Source organism: Pollachius pollachius (genome assembly GCF_949987615.1).
Source record: "Pollachius pollachius genome assembly, chromosome: 2".
Classification (NCBI taxonomy): domain Eukaryota; kingdom Metazoa; phylum Chordata; class Actinopteri; order Gadiformes; family Gadidae; genus Pollachius; species Pollachius pollachius.
The window spans coordinates 29,103,575-29,115,597 of NC_136935.1; the positions used below are offsets into that span (position 1 = coordinate 29,103,575).

At 43.9% G+C, this 12,023-nt stretch overlaps 1 protein-coding gene across 1 annotated transcript in view; it reads right to left on the reverse strand.

The window, feature by feature from the left end:
* Positions 1-12,023, reverse strand: part of LOC307071712 (uncharacterized protein) — a gene marked incomplete at both ends in the record, with an annotated part of 87,483 nt that overhangs the window by 42,975 nt on the left and 32,485 nt on the right. The window contains 16 exons of the mRNA XM_079730772.1: positions 304-402; positions 583-780; positions 945-1,043; positions 2,511-2,609; positions 4,404-4,601; positions 5,129-5,227; positions 5,618-5,716; positions 5,874-5,972; positions 6,852-7,049; positions 8,122-8,220; positions 8,358-8,456; positions 8,729-8,827; positions 9,490-9,498; positions 10,006-10,029; positions 11,109-11,294; positions 11,484-11,594. Of these exons, the coding sequence (XP_079586898.1) occupies positions 304-402; positions 583-780; positions 945-1,043; positions 2,511-2,609; positions 4,404-4,601; positions 5,129-5,227; positions 5,618-5,716; positions 5,874-5,972; positions 6,852-7,049; positions 8,122-8,220; positions 8,358-8,456; positions 8,729-8,827; positions 9,490-9,498; positions 10,006-10,029; positions 11,109-11,294; positions 11,484-11,594 (1,815 nt within the window). The remainder of the gene's footprint in view (positions 1-303; positions 403-582; positions 781-944; positions 1,044-2,510; positions 2,610-4,403; positions 4,602-5,128; positions 5,228-5,617; positions 5,717-5,873; positions 5,973-6,851; positions 7,050-8,121; positions 8,221-8,357; positions 8,457-8,728; positions 8,828-9,489; positions 9,499-10,005; positions 10,030-11,108; positions 11,295-11,483; positions 11,595-12,023) is intronic.

Consider the following 12,023-nt stretch of genomic DNA (forward strand, 5'->3'; position numbering starts at 1 on the left):
AAGTGCTGCATTTCAGTCTTTATTCATTCCGAGTTTTTCAGTTACTAGTTTTTGGTTGGTTAACTTCTGTTCAAGGTTCCTTAAATCCTGTGTTGAGCACCTCCCCGAGGAGCAGGGAAATCAGTTTAGAGCGCCTTATTTTATTAATTAAAATATCGATATTTGGGGAAATATTTCCTGTCGAACTCTTCAGGAATAAAGCATAAAAATGCCAAAGGAAAAGTGTTGATTCTCGTATCTCACGAAGAAGGGTGACGATATATGGCCGCATGGATATTCTGTCCCACCCCTACTGTGTTGTACCTTAGTTTGTTGATCCAGGTTGGCCTCGTGCTTAGCGAGCACTTCTGCTGCGCTCACTCTGTCCTCCTGGGCTGAGAGGTGGAGAGGAGTGAGTCCACTCTAAAGAACACACACAAAAACACACACACACACACACACACACACACACACACACACACACAGGACATCAGAAGAATCGATCACAAGCTGTCTATAAATGGTAAAATTTGTGTGTGTGTGTGTGTGTGTGTGTGTGTGTTCACGTGTGTCAGTCTGATATAACAGATGTGTGTGTGTCACCTTAGTGGGTGCGTTGACGTGCGCTCCCTTCCCGAGCAGCAGGCCCACCATGTCTGCGTGGCCCTCCTGGGCGGCCAGGTGCAGAGGACTGACCCCCTGCTTGGTCAGCACCTTGGTCTCGGCCCCGTACTGCAGCAGGGCCAGCGCTATGGCCGTCTGTTTCTTCTTGGCTGCGATGTGCAGCGGGGTGTAGCCGTTCTGGATCAGGGAGAACAGTCAGTCATTCCTTTCAGCATTGATCCTTGCGCCATACGGCTGCTATTCTTTATTTCTGTACAATGTTTTTGATCTTTCAGAAATATTTCACACGCAAAAAAGGTAGATACCGTCTAACAGTGCATTGAGTGTGTGTGTTTGTTCACCTTGGCTGTGGCGTGAGGGGACGCCCCTTTATCCAGCAGCAGCAGCGCCACCGGCTGGTTGTCATAGTGAGCTGCTACATGCAGAGGGGTCAGGCCGTTCTGCAGAGGGAAACATGTTGGTGGATTGAACACAGACAAGATGGGCCCTATCTTGCATCCAGCTAAATTTACTTTCTACACCGACGCATGTGTCGTTGCTAGTTTGCAACTGGCGCGGAGCGTTCTTTTCCCTCCACCGCCACGCGTCGCTAGGTTAGGGAATGATCTTGCGCCCCAAGGGACGGTTCAGTGAAAGGAGGAGGCGTGTTCTGGCGCAAACGTTCCCTGGTGCTATTTTGCAGTTTCAGAAAACAATTCCGCCACAAACCAGGAAATACCTGGTTTAAAGTCAGTGGCGTGTTGTTCAGATGCTATTTTAAGGGCGTATGCACGATGTTGCATGTGCACCTCGCTCATACACTTTGCTTCTCTCATCTACCTAGCCACACATTCTTGGTAAATAATTTGGGAAAGAACAGCTGATACAGCGGTAATAAGTTGTACTTTTAAATCAATGCATCTGCAAACACTGTACAGCAAACACATATTTTCTTGACCCAGATGTTGTGTACAAGCCCATAACTTTCAGGATTGATGAGTATTTGATCGTGATAAAACATTGTTTTACCGCGAGGGAGTGTAAAAAAAAGTATGAATGAATGCGGGCGCCCATGTGTGTATGTAAAATAATTAATGAACGCGGGTGCACGTGTGTGCATCCATCTGTTTAAACACACGCAAACTAAACACGTAACGCATAATACAGTCCATGGCAATGTATATTAACGGGGGGACACATGCATATTAGGAACACAAGTCAAAAACGATAATGCATACAATACTGGTAAGAAACGATGTTTGCTAATGTTTTGCGTATATCAATAAATAGAACCACAGTTACCGCATATCATATGTGTGTTAAGTTTTCTTTGCCGAAATTTATTTGAGGACTCAGTATTTCTGAAGTTGTGGAAGAAAACGCTATTCCATGTGTGAATTAGGCCATATTATTTGGCCATAAACCGAGCCATTTGTAATTTGAAATTCATGTGGTCATGCATCTGTCTCATCGGAGACTGCAAATGCGAAAAATATCAACTCTTCAAATGCGCTCATGGCTCTTAAAGGGGATGGGAGATGGCACTCTCATTGGTTTATTGCTCGTTACACCCAAACCACACCTACGGGTAATTAGGCTACTTCAGGGCGACCCTTTTTAGATTTGCGTCGGGCGCAAGAGTCATTTATCCGCCGGTATAATAGCAACATCGCCATAGAACCGCCCCCTAAGCTACTTGCGTTTGCCGCTTCTCACTTCCGTTTCAGACAGTTAAAATAGGGCCCGATGTCTGTTTGAGATCTAGCTTCTTCAATCCACCCAATAACAAAGACGTCAGGAAAAGACTCACCCTACTGTTACTATAGGCTGTGATAAAGAGTGCATAGGTTGTGAATGTCTCAAGCTCCCCCTACGATTACTATAGGCTGTGATAAAGAGTGCATAGGGTGTGTATGTCTCCAGCTCACCTTCCCTGCATCGTCAGGCAAAGCTCTCCGTTGAAGTAGGAGTTTTGCCACATCAAGGCTTCCGTATTTAGCTGCCACGTGGAGAGGAGTGAATCCTTTCTGCAGAAGGTACATTCAAATCCAGGATGTTATGTTTCTCAAAGCCTTCCTGTTTATGTTACAAACGTATGTCCATACATTTGGCTGTTCTCTTGGTGGCCATCAGTAGTGTTAGAATTAAAAGTGGATTAATCTAGCAGTGGTGTTTGTATTACAGTTTTCTCGATTGTATACACACAAAAAATGGAACTATACACACAATTCTGAAAACTTGAAGCTCATGTATCAACTACAAGACTCCAGACTGCTAAACTCTAAGCACAATTCCACTGTTTTCACATATATAGAAATTCTAAATCACATTTTTGAAAAACTCTAAGCACAAATCTCATCATTTAGCACACTTGGTTCACCTGGAAACACTGGCCTTCAAAATGCAACAACTACTTACCAATAAGTCTAACTCACTTCTCACCTGTTCAAATTCAACTGGCAAAGCACTTCAATCATGTGTCAGAGCATAAAAGAGGCCTCAGGTGAGCTCTACTGTGTTGTAGATATGGTCCTCGGGCCTGATTACGATCGGAGGTGGGATACAGACTGATTTACATGTAGATCTGTTTCACCTCATTTATATTCTTGTTGGCTTACGAAAAGCTTTTTATGCAGTCAGTTCAGCTGAACATTTTACTGTATTACAGTAACAAATAAATATTTGCTTTGTTACCTTTTTGCACTGATTTCATCATTACATCCTGCGAAAAACATTTTCTTACTGTAGTGTTTTTCATTTTACCTTGCAATTACTCTACTGTAATTTGCCAAAATAGGTAACATTGGTGTATTGTCGGAACAATGTTGCAGTATCAATTATAGGTGTACGATATAACTCTGGGAAGCTGGGATTGTGAGATTAGCCAATTGGAACTCATTGGATGGAGACAAATATGCATTGTATCCTATTCTGATACGATTGTGTCAATGCAATTTTTATATGATATATTCACAGTATTGTATTACAATATGGCAACAGTCTTTATACTATATGTACCACCTAATTGCATCTTTAAAATAGAAAACTATTTCTAAAAATGTTATGCGTTGGAATATGAAGCCAAAACATATGTAAATAGTATTTTGATGGAAGTGTTTTGAATTGATCACACCAGTGTTTAATTGATCATTTTTAAGAGATATTCATTTGATAGCTGTGTTTACCGTTTGGTGGAAAAAATCAGTTTGGAGAAGAATTTGTGGAGTTTTGACAAAATGATTAAATCTTCTCAGGTTTGTGTTTAGAATTTTGAGAAATTGAGCTATAGTTTCAGAAAACGTGTTTAAACGATTGAGAAAAACTGTAACAATGGGTTGGGGTTATGGTACCTTGGTGGATTAGTGTTTGTATTAAAGGTCTCATGACATGCCACCAGGTGTGAGTGTGATTAGCCATTACAAGCCGTTTTGAAAATCTGGCTCTTCTGACATCACAAGTGGGCGTGTCCACCTAGATGTATGACGGATAGATGAGCAACGTTTGCTACAGTCCACTGGGTAGGCTGGTATAATGATTTATCCAGAACACATCTAGGTGAACACGCCCACGTGATGTCAGAAGAGCCAGATTTTCAAAACGGCCTGTAACGGCTAATCACGCTCACACCTGGTGGCATGTCATGGGACCTTTGACAATGGGTTGGGGTTCTGGTACCTTGGTGGCCAGGGGTAGTGTTTATATTAACAATGGCTTGGAGTTATGTTACCCTGGTGGACTAGTGTTTGTATGAACAGTGGGTTGGGGTTCTGGTACCCTGGTGGACTAGTGTTTGTATGAACAGTGGGTTGGGGTTCTGGTACCTTGGTGGCCAGTGAGTGTGAGGCTCCAGCCTCCAGCAGCACAGCCGCTGTCTCCACCTGCCCCTCCCGAGCGGAGATGTGGAGGGGGGTGTAACCGTTGGTGGTGGAGGCGTCCGGATGGGCCATGTGCTGCAGAAGCAGCTGGACGATGTCTGTTTTCCCCAGGCGAGACGCGATGTGCAGCGGTGTCTGGTCCTCCTGTGGAACAGAGGATGGATGTTGTATTCATGGGTTTGTTGAGGATGGAGAGGGAAACCAAATAGAGAGATGGAGAAAGAGAAACAGCCGGAGAGAAAAGCTAGATAATAAATGGTAGGTCAATTTATGAATCAGATAATATCTTCCATCCCCTGGGGAGTGCAGACTGCAGAAGGAGGTGGTGAAAGTTGTGGTGCAGGTACGGCAGGGCCGAGGTGGCCTCATTGGTGGCTGAGCTGGCCCCGTACCCATTGGTCCTATACACTGTTCACAATGTGCTCGGGGTCAAATACAGAACACTGTTTGTAGCCACCAGCTGGCCAGGGAGAGCCACCAGCTGGTTAAAAGGTTGACAGTCATGTAGAATAAAACGTGAATGAAAGAAACGTTTATAAAACCTTTACTCTACGTGACAGTTACGTAGAATAAATGTGAAAGGCGTTGCGGTTTGTTTCCTCATCTCTTAATGATTAAGTACATTGAGTGTTCTCCACTTGGATGGATATAGTTATAGGCCGTTGACGTACGCGAGCCACGGCGTCCACAAGCGCCCCGTTCCTCAGCAGGCAGCGGACCACCTCCATCTGCCCTGCCCGAGCAGCCATGTGGAGGGCACTCTCCCCGCGCTGGAACACACACACACACACACAATTATACTATCAATGAATAAGGATTAGGACTTGTGTTTAAAGTAGCTATCCTAATTGTCCCATTGTATTGTATTATGTATATGTATTGAAATGTTGTATATACTACACTACTAAATACTGTTTATATCTATTGTGAATTTGTATTTTTTTTCTATTTGTATTACGTAATCAGGGCATCATTGAAAAAGAGAGCCTACTCTCAATGATCTTCACTGAATAAATAAAGGTTAAATAGAAAATATACCATAATTGAAATACTAGCTCACATTTAATAATGAAATCGACAATATAAAAATGGGTTGCAGAAATGTCAGCCTGGGTTTGATCAGCCGTCCATTTGTTTTGGGGCTTTTCTGAAGGACTCACAATGTTGCGGACGTCGGGCGAGGCCCCGTTCTGCAGCAGCAGCAGCACAATGTTGAGGTGACCCATGAAGGCCGCCACGTGGATGGGAGTCAGACCGGACTGCACAGAGGAGGGCAGAGCCAGGGAACAATGAGAGAGACAAGGTACCAGACTACGCAGAGGAGGGCAGGAAACAATGAGTGATACAAGGTACTAGACTACTAGATTATGACCCTTTATAACAGTCGCTACAGAAGCATTGTGCCTGGGGCCTTACCTCAGTGATGGCCTGGATGGAGGCTCCGTATTTCACCAGCAGCTCCATGACCTTCACCCGGTTCTTCTTGCAGGCGATGTGCAGTGGAGTGAAGCCATTCTACAGTAGGAGGAGGGAATGGACAGATGAATAGTTTATCATCCAGAGTTTGGTTAACAGCATAAAATCATGCCTATTGTAACTGCCAGCTTAATGCTTTAGAGATTGTGCAGTACTTTGGACACTTCTGATGCAAAATGTGCCGCATCAGAACGCTAAAATCAGCCTTTGACAAAAGGGCTTTTAGGAAAAGCTTTGACATCAACATCTGGCCCAGGAGGTCCAAGTAAGTTGAGTAAAGTGGTAGCTAATCTTATTGGCTCACTCTACAAGAACAGAATATCCTCCACTTACAGTATCACACAAGATTTGTTTGGATATGTGTTGGTGTGTGTGTATGTGTATGTACCAGAGCTGTATTGTTGTTGTCTGTGTGTGTGTTGTATGTATGTGTGTAACAGAGATCAGGTGTTGGTGTGTGTGGGTGTGTACCAGAGCTCTAGTGTGTGTGTGTGTGTGTGTGTGTGTGTGTGTGTGTGTGTGTTTGTGAGTGAACCACAGCTTTAGTGTTGGTGTGTGTGTGCGTCATGCGTGTATGTCTATGTGTCTATGTGTGTGTGTCTATCTGTGTGTGCGTGTGTATATGTATATATCTGTTTATGTGTTTGTGTTTGTGTCTATATGTGTGTGTGTGTGTGTGTATGTACATGTACATGTATATGTGTCTGTGTCTGTTTCTGTGTGTGTGTGTGTGTGTGTGTGTGTGTATGTATGTGTGTGTGTGTGTGTGTGTGTGTATGTATTTTTGTTTGTGTGTTTGTGTCTGTGTCTGTGTCTGTCGCTGTCTGGGTGTGTGTGTGTCTGTGTATGTATTTGTGTGTGTGTGTGTGTGTGTGTGTGTGTGTGTGTGTGTGTGTGTGTGTGTGTGTGTGTGTGTACCAGAGCTCTGGTGTTGGGGTTGGCCCTCTTGTCCAGCAGCAGCTTGGTGACTCTGTAGTGGCCGCAGTGGGCGGCGACATGCAGCGCGGTCAGGTAGTCCAGTGTGACATCATCAACAGGCGCCTTGTACTGCAGTAGGTGCTTCACACACTCCACATGGTCTCCTTGGGCAGACATGTGGAGTGGGGACAGGCCGTTCTGGGATGGGGTCAAAGAACAAAACAAAGTGGTTTGATTGGCTCTTTGCACGACTGCCTCAGCATTCTTTGAAGAACAGATTCAAAAGCGTTGTTAAAGCACAACCGTTTTCACAATCGTGTTCACAATCGTGTTCACAATCGTGACAGGGAGCGGTGTGATACATGACTTAAGGAACAGGTATTGGTGAGGATCCTACTCAGCAAGGGAATCATGCACTCTAACCGCTAGCCGATCCTGCCCCAATTTATATTTGTTTTCTCCAGTGTTTGTAATAATGCCGTTTAAAATAACGCCGTTAGGTAACGCTGTTATTTTTTCAGTAACGGGGTAATCTAACTAATTACTGTTTCCGTCGTTACAACGCTGTTATCGTTACTGTATGTTAAATGTGGTGCGTTACTATGAATTGATTGAAACTGCGTAATCCCAACGCACCCCTGCCTCCAAACATAAACTACCAGTGAGGAGACCGGGTGGGTTAACAACGAGATAAGCGATTATGATTGGCTAAGGCAGAGTCATGTTTCATGGTAGCCAATTGGAGCCAGTGTTTTTACACACAAGCCAGGACACGCGCGCCACACACACACACACACACACAGACACACGCAAACACACACACCAAACAGATTCGATGAAGCAGCAGAAATGGCGAGTCCGGAGCAATCCGATGAAAACTTGGCATTTTCTGTAGTATTCGGCAGATATTCCACAGCCTTTGCAACTAAGCAAATTAAAATTCAGTTGGAAGTATATCAGGGCCTTGAATGGGCAGTTCAACCATTTAACACTTTAAGGCCAAGTGAAAACTGCTCAGAAAAATCCAAATTCTTTGACATAAAGCAACTTTCTTTTTTTACAGTAACGCAAATAGTTACTTTCCCTGGTCACTAGTTACTTTTATTATAGAGTAGAGTTTTATTATAGAATTCAGTTTCTAACTCAGTCACTTTTTGGAACAAGTAGTGAATAACTATGACTAATTACTTTTTTAAAGTAACATTCCCAACACTGGTTTTCTCCTGTATTTTCTCTCTGCTATATTCTGTGAGACGTGCTGGGACCCTACCTTTGTCCGGGCTAACATGGGCGCTCCCTTCTCCAGCAAAATCTCCACGGCAGGGTCATGTCCACTCCTCGCTGCGCAGTGTAGTGGGGTGAGACCATCCTGAGACACACAAACACACACACACACACGCAGATACACACAATCACACCCAAAATATGGTATGCAGTAATAAGTGCAGGTATTGGTTTAAACAGTAGAGGGCAGCATAGTGTGTGTGTGGTATTGTCAACGCTCACCCTTGTCTTAGCGTCTATCTGAGCTCCTCTGTCCAGCAGCAGCGCCACCATGTTTGTGTTCCCCCGCTTGGAGGCCACGTGAAGAGGAGTGATGCCGTTCTGGAAACAAACACACACACACACACACACACACACACACACACACACAAGCAAACAAACTCACCGTTTTAAATTCTGATTGGCTGGTAGTGAGTTAAACACTTCTCAATGCTTTACTGAATACTATTCTTCATTACAAAGTGTTGGGTAAGTGAAAAGGTGAAGCCAAACATCATAAACTACATGAGTGGCCAACACAGACACAGGAGGCCGCCGCTGCAGCCGACCAACATCCTGATTGGTTAAAAGTCAATGGGAACAGTTGGACTGACCCTGGCTGTGAAGTCCACCGCAGCTCCTCTGTTCAGCAGCAGGGTGGAGACGTTGACGTTTCCATAGTGGGCAGCGATGTGCAGCGGGGTGAAGCCGCTCTGTCAGGGAGAGAGGGGAACCAGATCAGGAGGAACTCACAGAGAACGTATGGAAGAGAGCAGAATGGAAACATGAAGGTTTTCAGAAAGGTTAGTGGAAAGCAAGGGAGGAGAAAATTGGAAGTAATAATGGATAGATAGATAAATAAAGTGAAAGAGGGATAGATTGATAGATATCTAGAGATATATAGTAATAGCTAGACAGCTAGACAGCTAGAAAGACCAAAAGGCAGGCAGAGAGAAAGATAGACAACTGGCTGTATAACATGCAGCATTCAGATGAAGAAGAAAGGCTGTAAAAATTAAACACATGCCAAATAACAATACAAATAACATGTTTAATAATCAGGATCACTCTATGAACAAAATAGAATAATAAAGTAAAGGATCAGAAGATACATGCATTATAAAACCACATTTCAGCCAACTTCTGGGCATGCTCGCTTTATTGATAAAAAGTGACAAATAGACTCAAAGCTCTGTCCATATAGTGTTTTTTATCAGTAGTTCCTAGTTAAAGATCTAAAAGACAGCAGAGGCATTGGGCAGCTCTGTGCTATCTGTATGTAATACTGAGACACACATGTGAATATTTGAACACATTTCTACATGAGTTACATTTAATATGCATATATCTAGTACAGCGTTGGATCACTGCTTACCTTCCCATTCTGATAGACATGATGCAATTAAATTAGGAGACAGAATTCACTTAAAGGTCAGGCAGACAGCAGTTTTCATAAAGGAAGAGCACTGACAGCATGAATACACACGCCGTAATAATACACAGTGGACCAGAGATAAAAAAAAAATAAACCTTTCTAAGTGTTATTGTTGTCAGCAATTGCCAATGAGCACGATAGAAAACCTGGCTTCAAGATGTTAAGACTGAATAATGTTCAACTCAAAATAGAAAGGAAACAACGTCAAACCCATAACATATCATTCAAACCATAATAAATCTTTCATTCACCTGAAGACTATATGTACATTGCATTATGTTCTACTTTCAGCCATGCAAGCTAGATCTTTTTTTTTTCTTTTTTTCTTTCAGTCAAGTCTGTATAGTCAACACAAGGCAATGTCAGTGCTGTGGTATCAGAATAACATGCTTGCATTCAATCAAACCCATACATCAGGTCAGGTATGATAACGACATTGAGGAGAAGAATGTGTACCTCAGTGGTTCTATTGACCATCATCTGGTTGGTAGAGCAGAGGGAAAGAGGCGTTGGGTGAGGTTGGAGGGACAGGGGGAGTCGGGGAATGTTGGGGGAGGGAGGTTGGTTTGTATTGGTTATCAGGGAGAGGCATGACATCACAAGGCACGTTGATACATTCGGAACACAAAGACAACCTGAACAATGTTAGTTTCAAACAAAACAAAACAAGCAGTATGATACAAGAGGGTTATCTCAATACAATAATAATAACAGTAATAATAAGTGGAAACATTGGAGCCATGATGGGTCCCACCTTCTCCACCTTGTGCCACTCATCTTCCTCTCAAGATCCCATTCACACCTTTCTCTGTCTACTCAGGAAATAAGTGAATACGAACTATATAGATACTTTCTAATTATATATCTCACCTATAGTAATGAGATAAATAATGACTAACATACATATCTCACCAATAACAATAAACAACTTAATATTAAAGAGAAACATCATTACTATAATATATATATATCACAATAACAAGTTATATGAACTATATAAATAACATATATTTCAATCATGTAACATATCATAGTGAAAATATATAATATGTTATAACATATAATATATATGACAGCCTCATAAGCTCAAAGCTCTATAAAACAAACCACTCCACTCTGCCATCCCTCATCTCAGATCTACATCCTGCTGAGAATCAAGGTTATCTTTTGTATCCAGTGATCCTAGTGCTTTCCATTTATTTCACAGATTCGAACCCAGCACTGACTAACGAGGAAGCAGTCCATCCATCGGGCTACAGCTCACTACTCAGCCAGGATAACAGCGTGCACCGATGCAAAGACAATAGGGTTCACCCCACAATTAACACCATGCTAGCTTTAAAAACATCAACATGCTCAGATCCCACATTCTGATGTCGGAGTCAACTTTAATCTAGACTTTAATTTCTCTTCTCCACCCTTTCATTTCATCTCACCTTCATTCAACTCCGTTCTAATCCTCCTCCTCCCCCCTCCTCCCACTCCTCGTTCCTCCTGCCCTACCACTGCTCCCCTCCCCTCCCTCCCTCCCTCCCTCCCCTCCCTCCCCTCCTCCTCACCTTGGACTGGACGTCTGCGTTGTGGTCGTTCTGCAGCAGCAGGGCGGCAGACTTGGTGTCGTCCTTGCGGGCGGCGATGTGCAGGGCGGGCAGCCGCACCTTGCCCTTGGTGTCGTGCTCCAGCAGCAGGGAGACCACAGAGTTGTGGCCCTGCTGGAGGGCGATGGCCAGCGGGGTGAAGCCGTCCTGGGGGGGGGGGGAGACGAGGGAGAGGGACGACGGGCATTGGAGGATTGAAAAGAAAGAAAGAAAGAAAGAGCGAGAGAATGAAAGAATTCACAAATGAAGAGTAGAAGGATTGGGAAAGGATTGTGTAAGAAAAGGATGTGTTGAAGGAAGCTGTAAGGAGATACTGTAAGGAGATAGTGTACATACACACACGCCTACCTCTGTGGCGATGCTCTGGTTGCCCTCATTCTCCAGAAGGTAGCGCACCACCTCCAGGTGATTCTCCTGGGCCGCCATGTACAGCGGAGTGAAGCCATTCTGTAGAGGGCACACACACACACACACACACGCACACACATGCACACGCACTCACACACACACACACACACACACGCACACACACACACACACACACACACACGCACACACATGCACACGCACTCACACACACACACACACACACACACACACGCACACACACACACACACACACACACACACACACACACACACACGCACACGCACTCACACACACACACACACACACACACACACGCATACGCACACACACACACACACACACACACACACACACACTCAAGCAGATGCAGGCATAATATGTGTGATGGACTAAACATCTCCTGATGTTATAGAACACTACTTTATAATGCCGAAGGAGCCCATGTTTCACTTCATGTTTGTAACGCGGCACCCAAAAAACATTTAAATTATATTCTTTACGGAGGG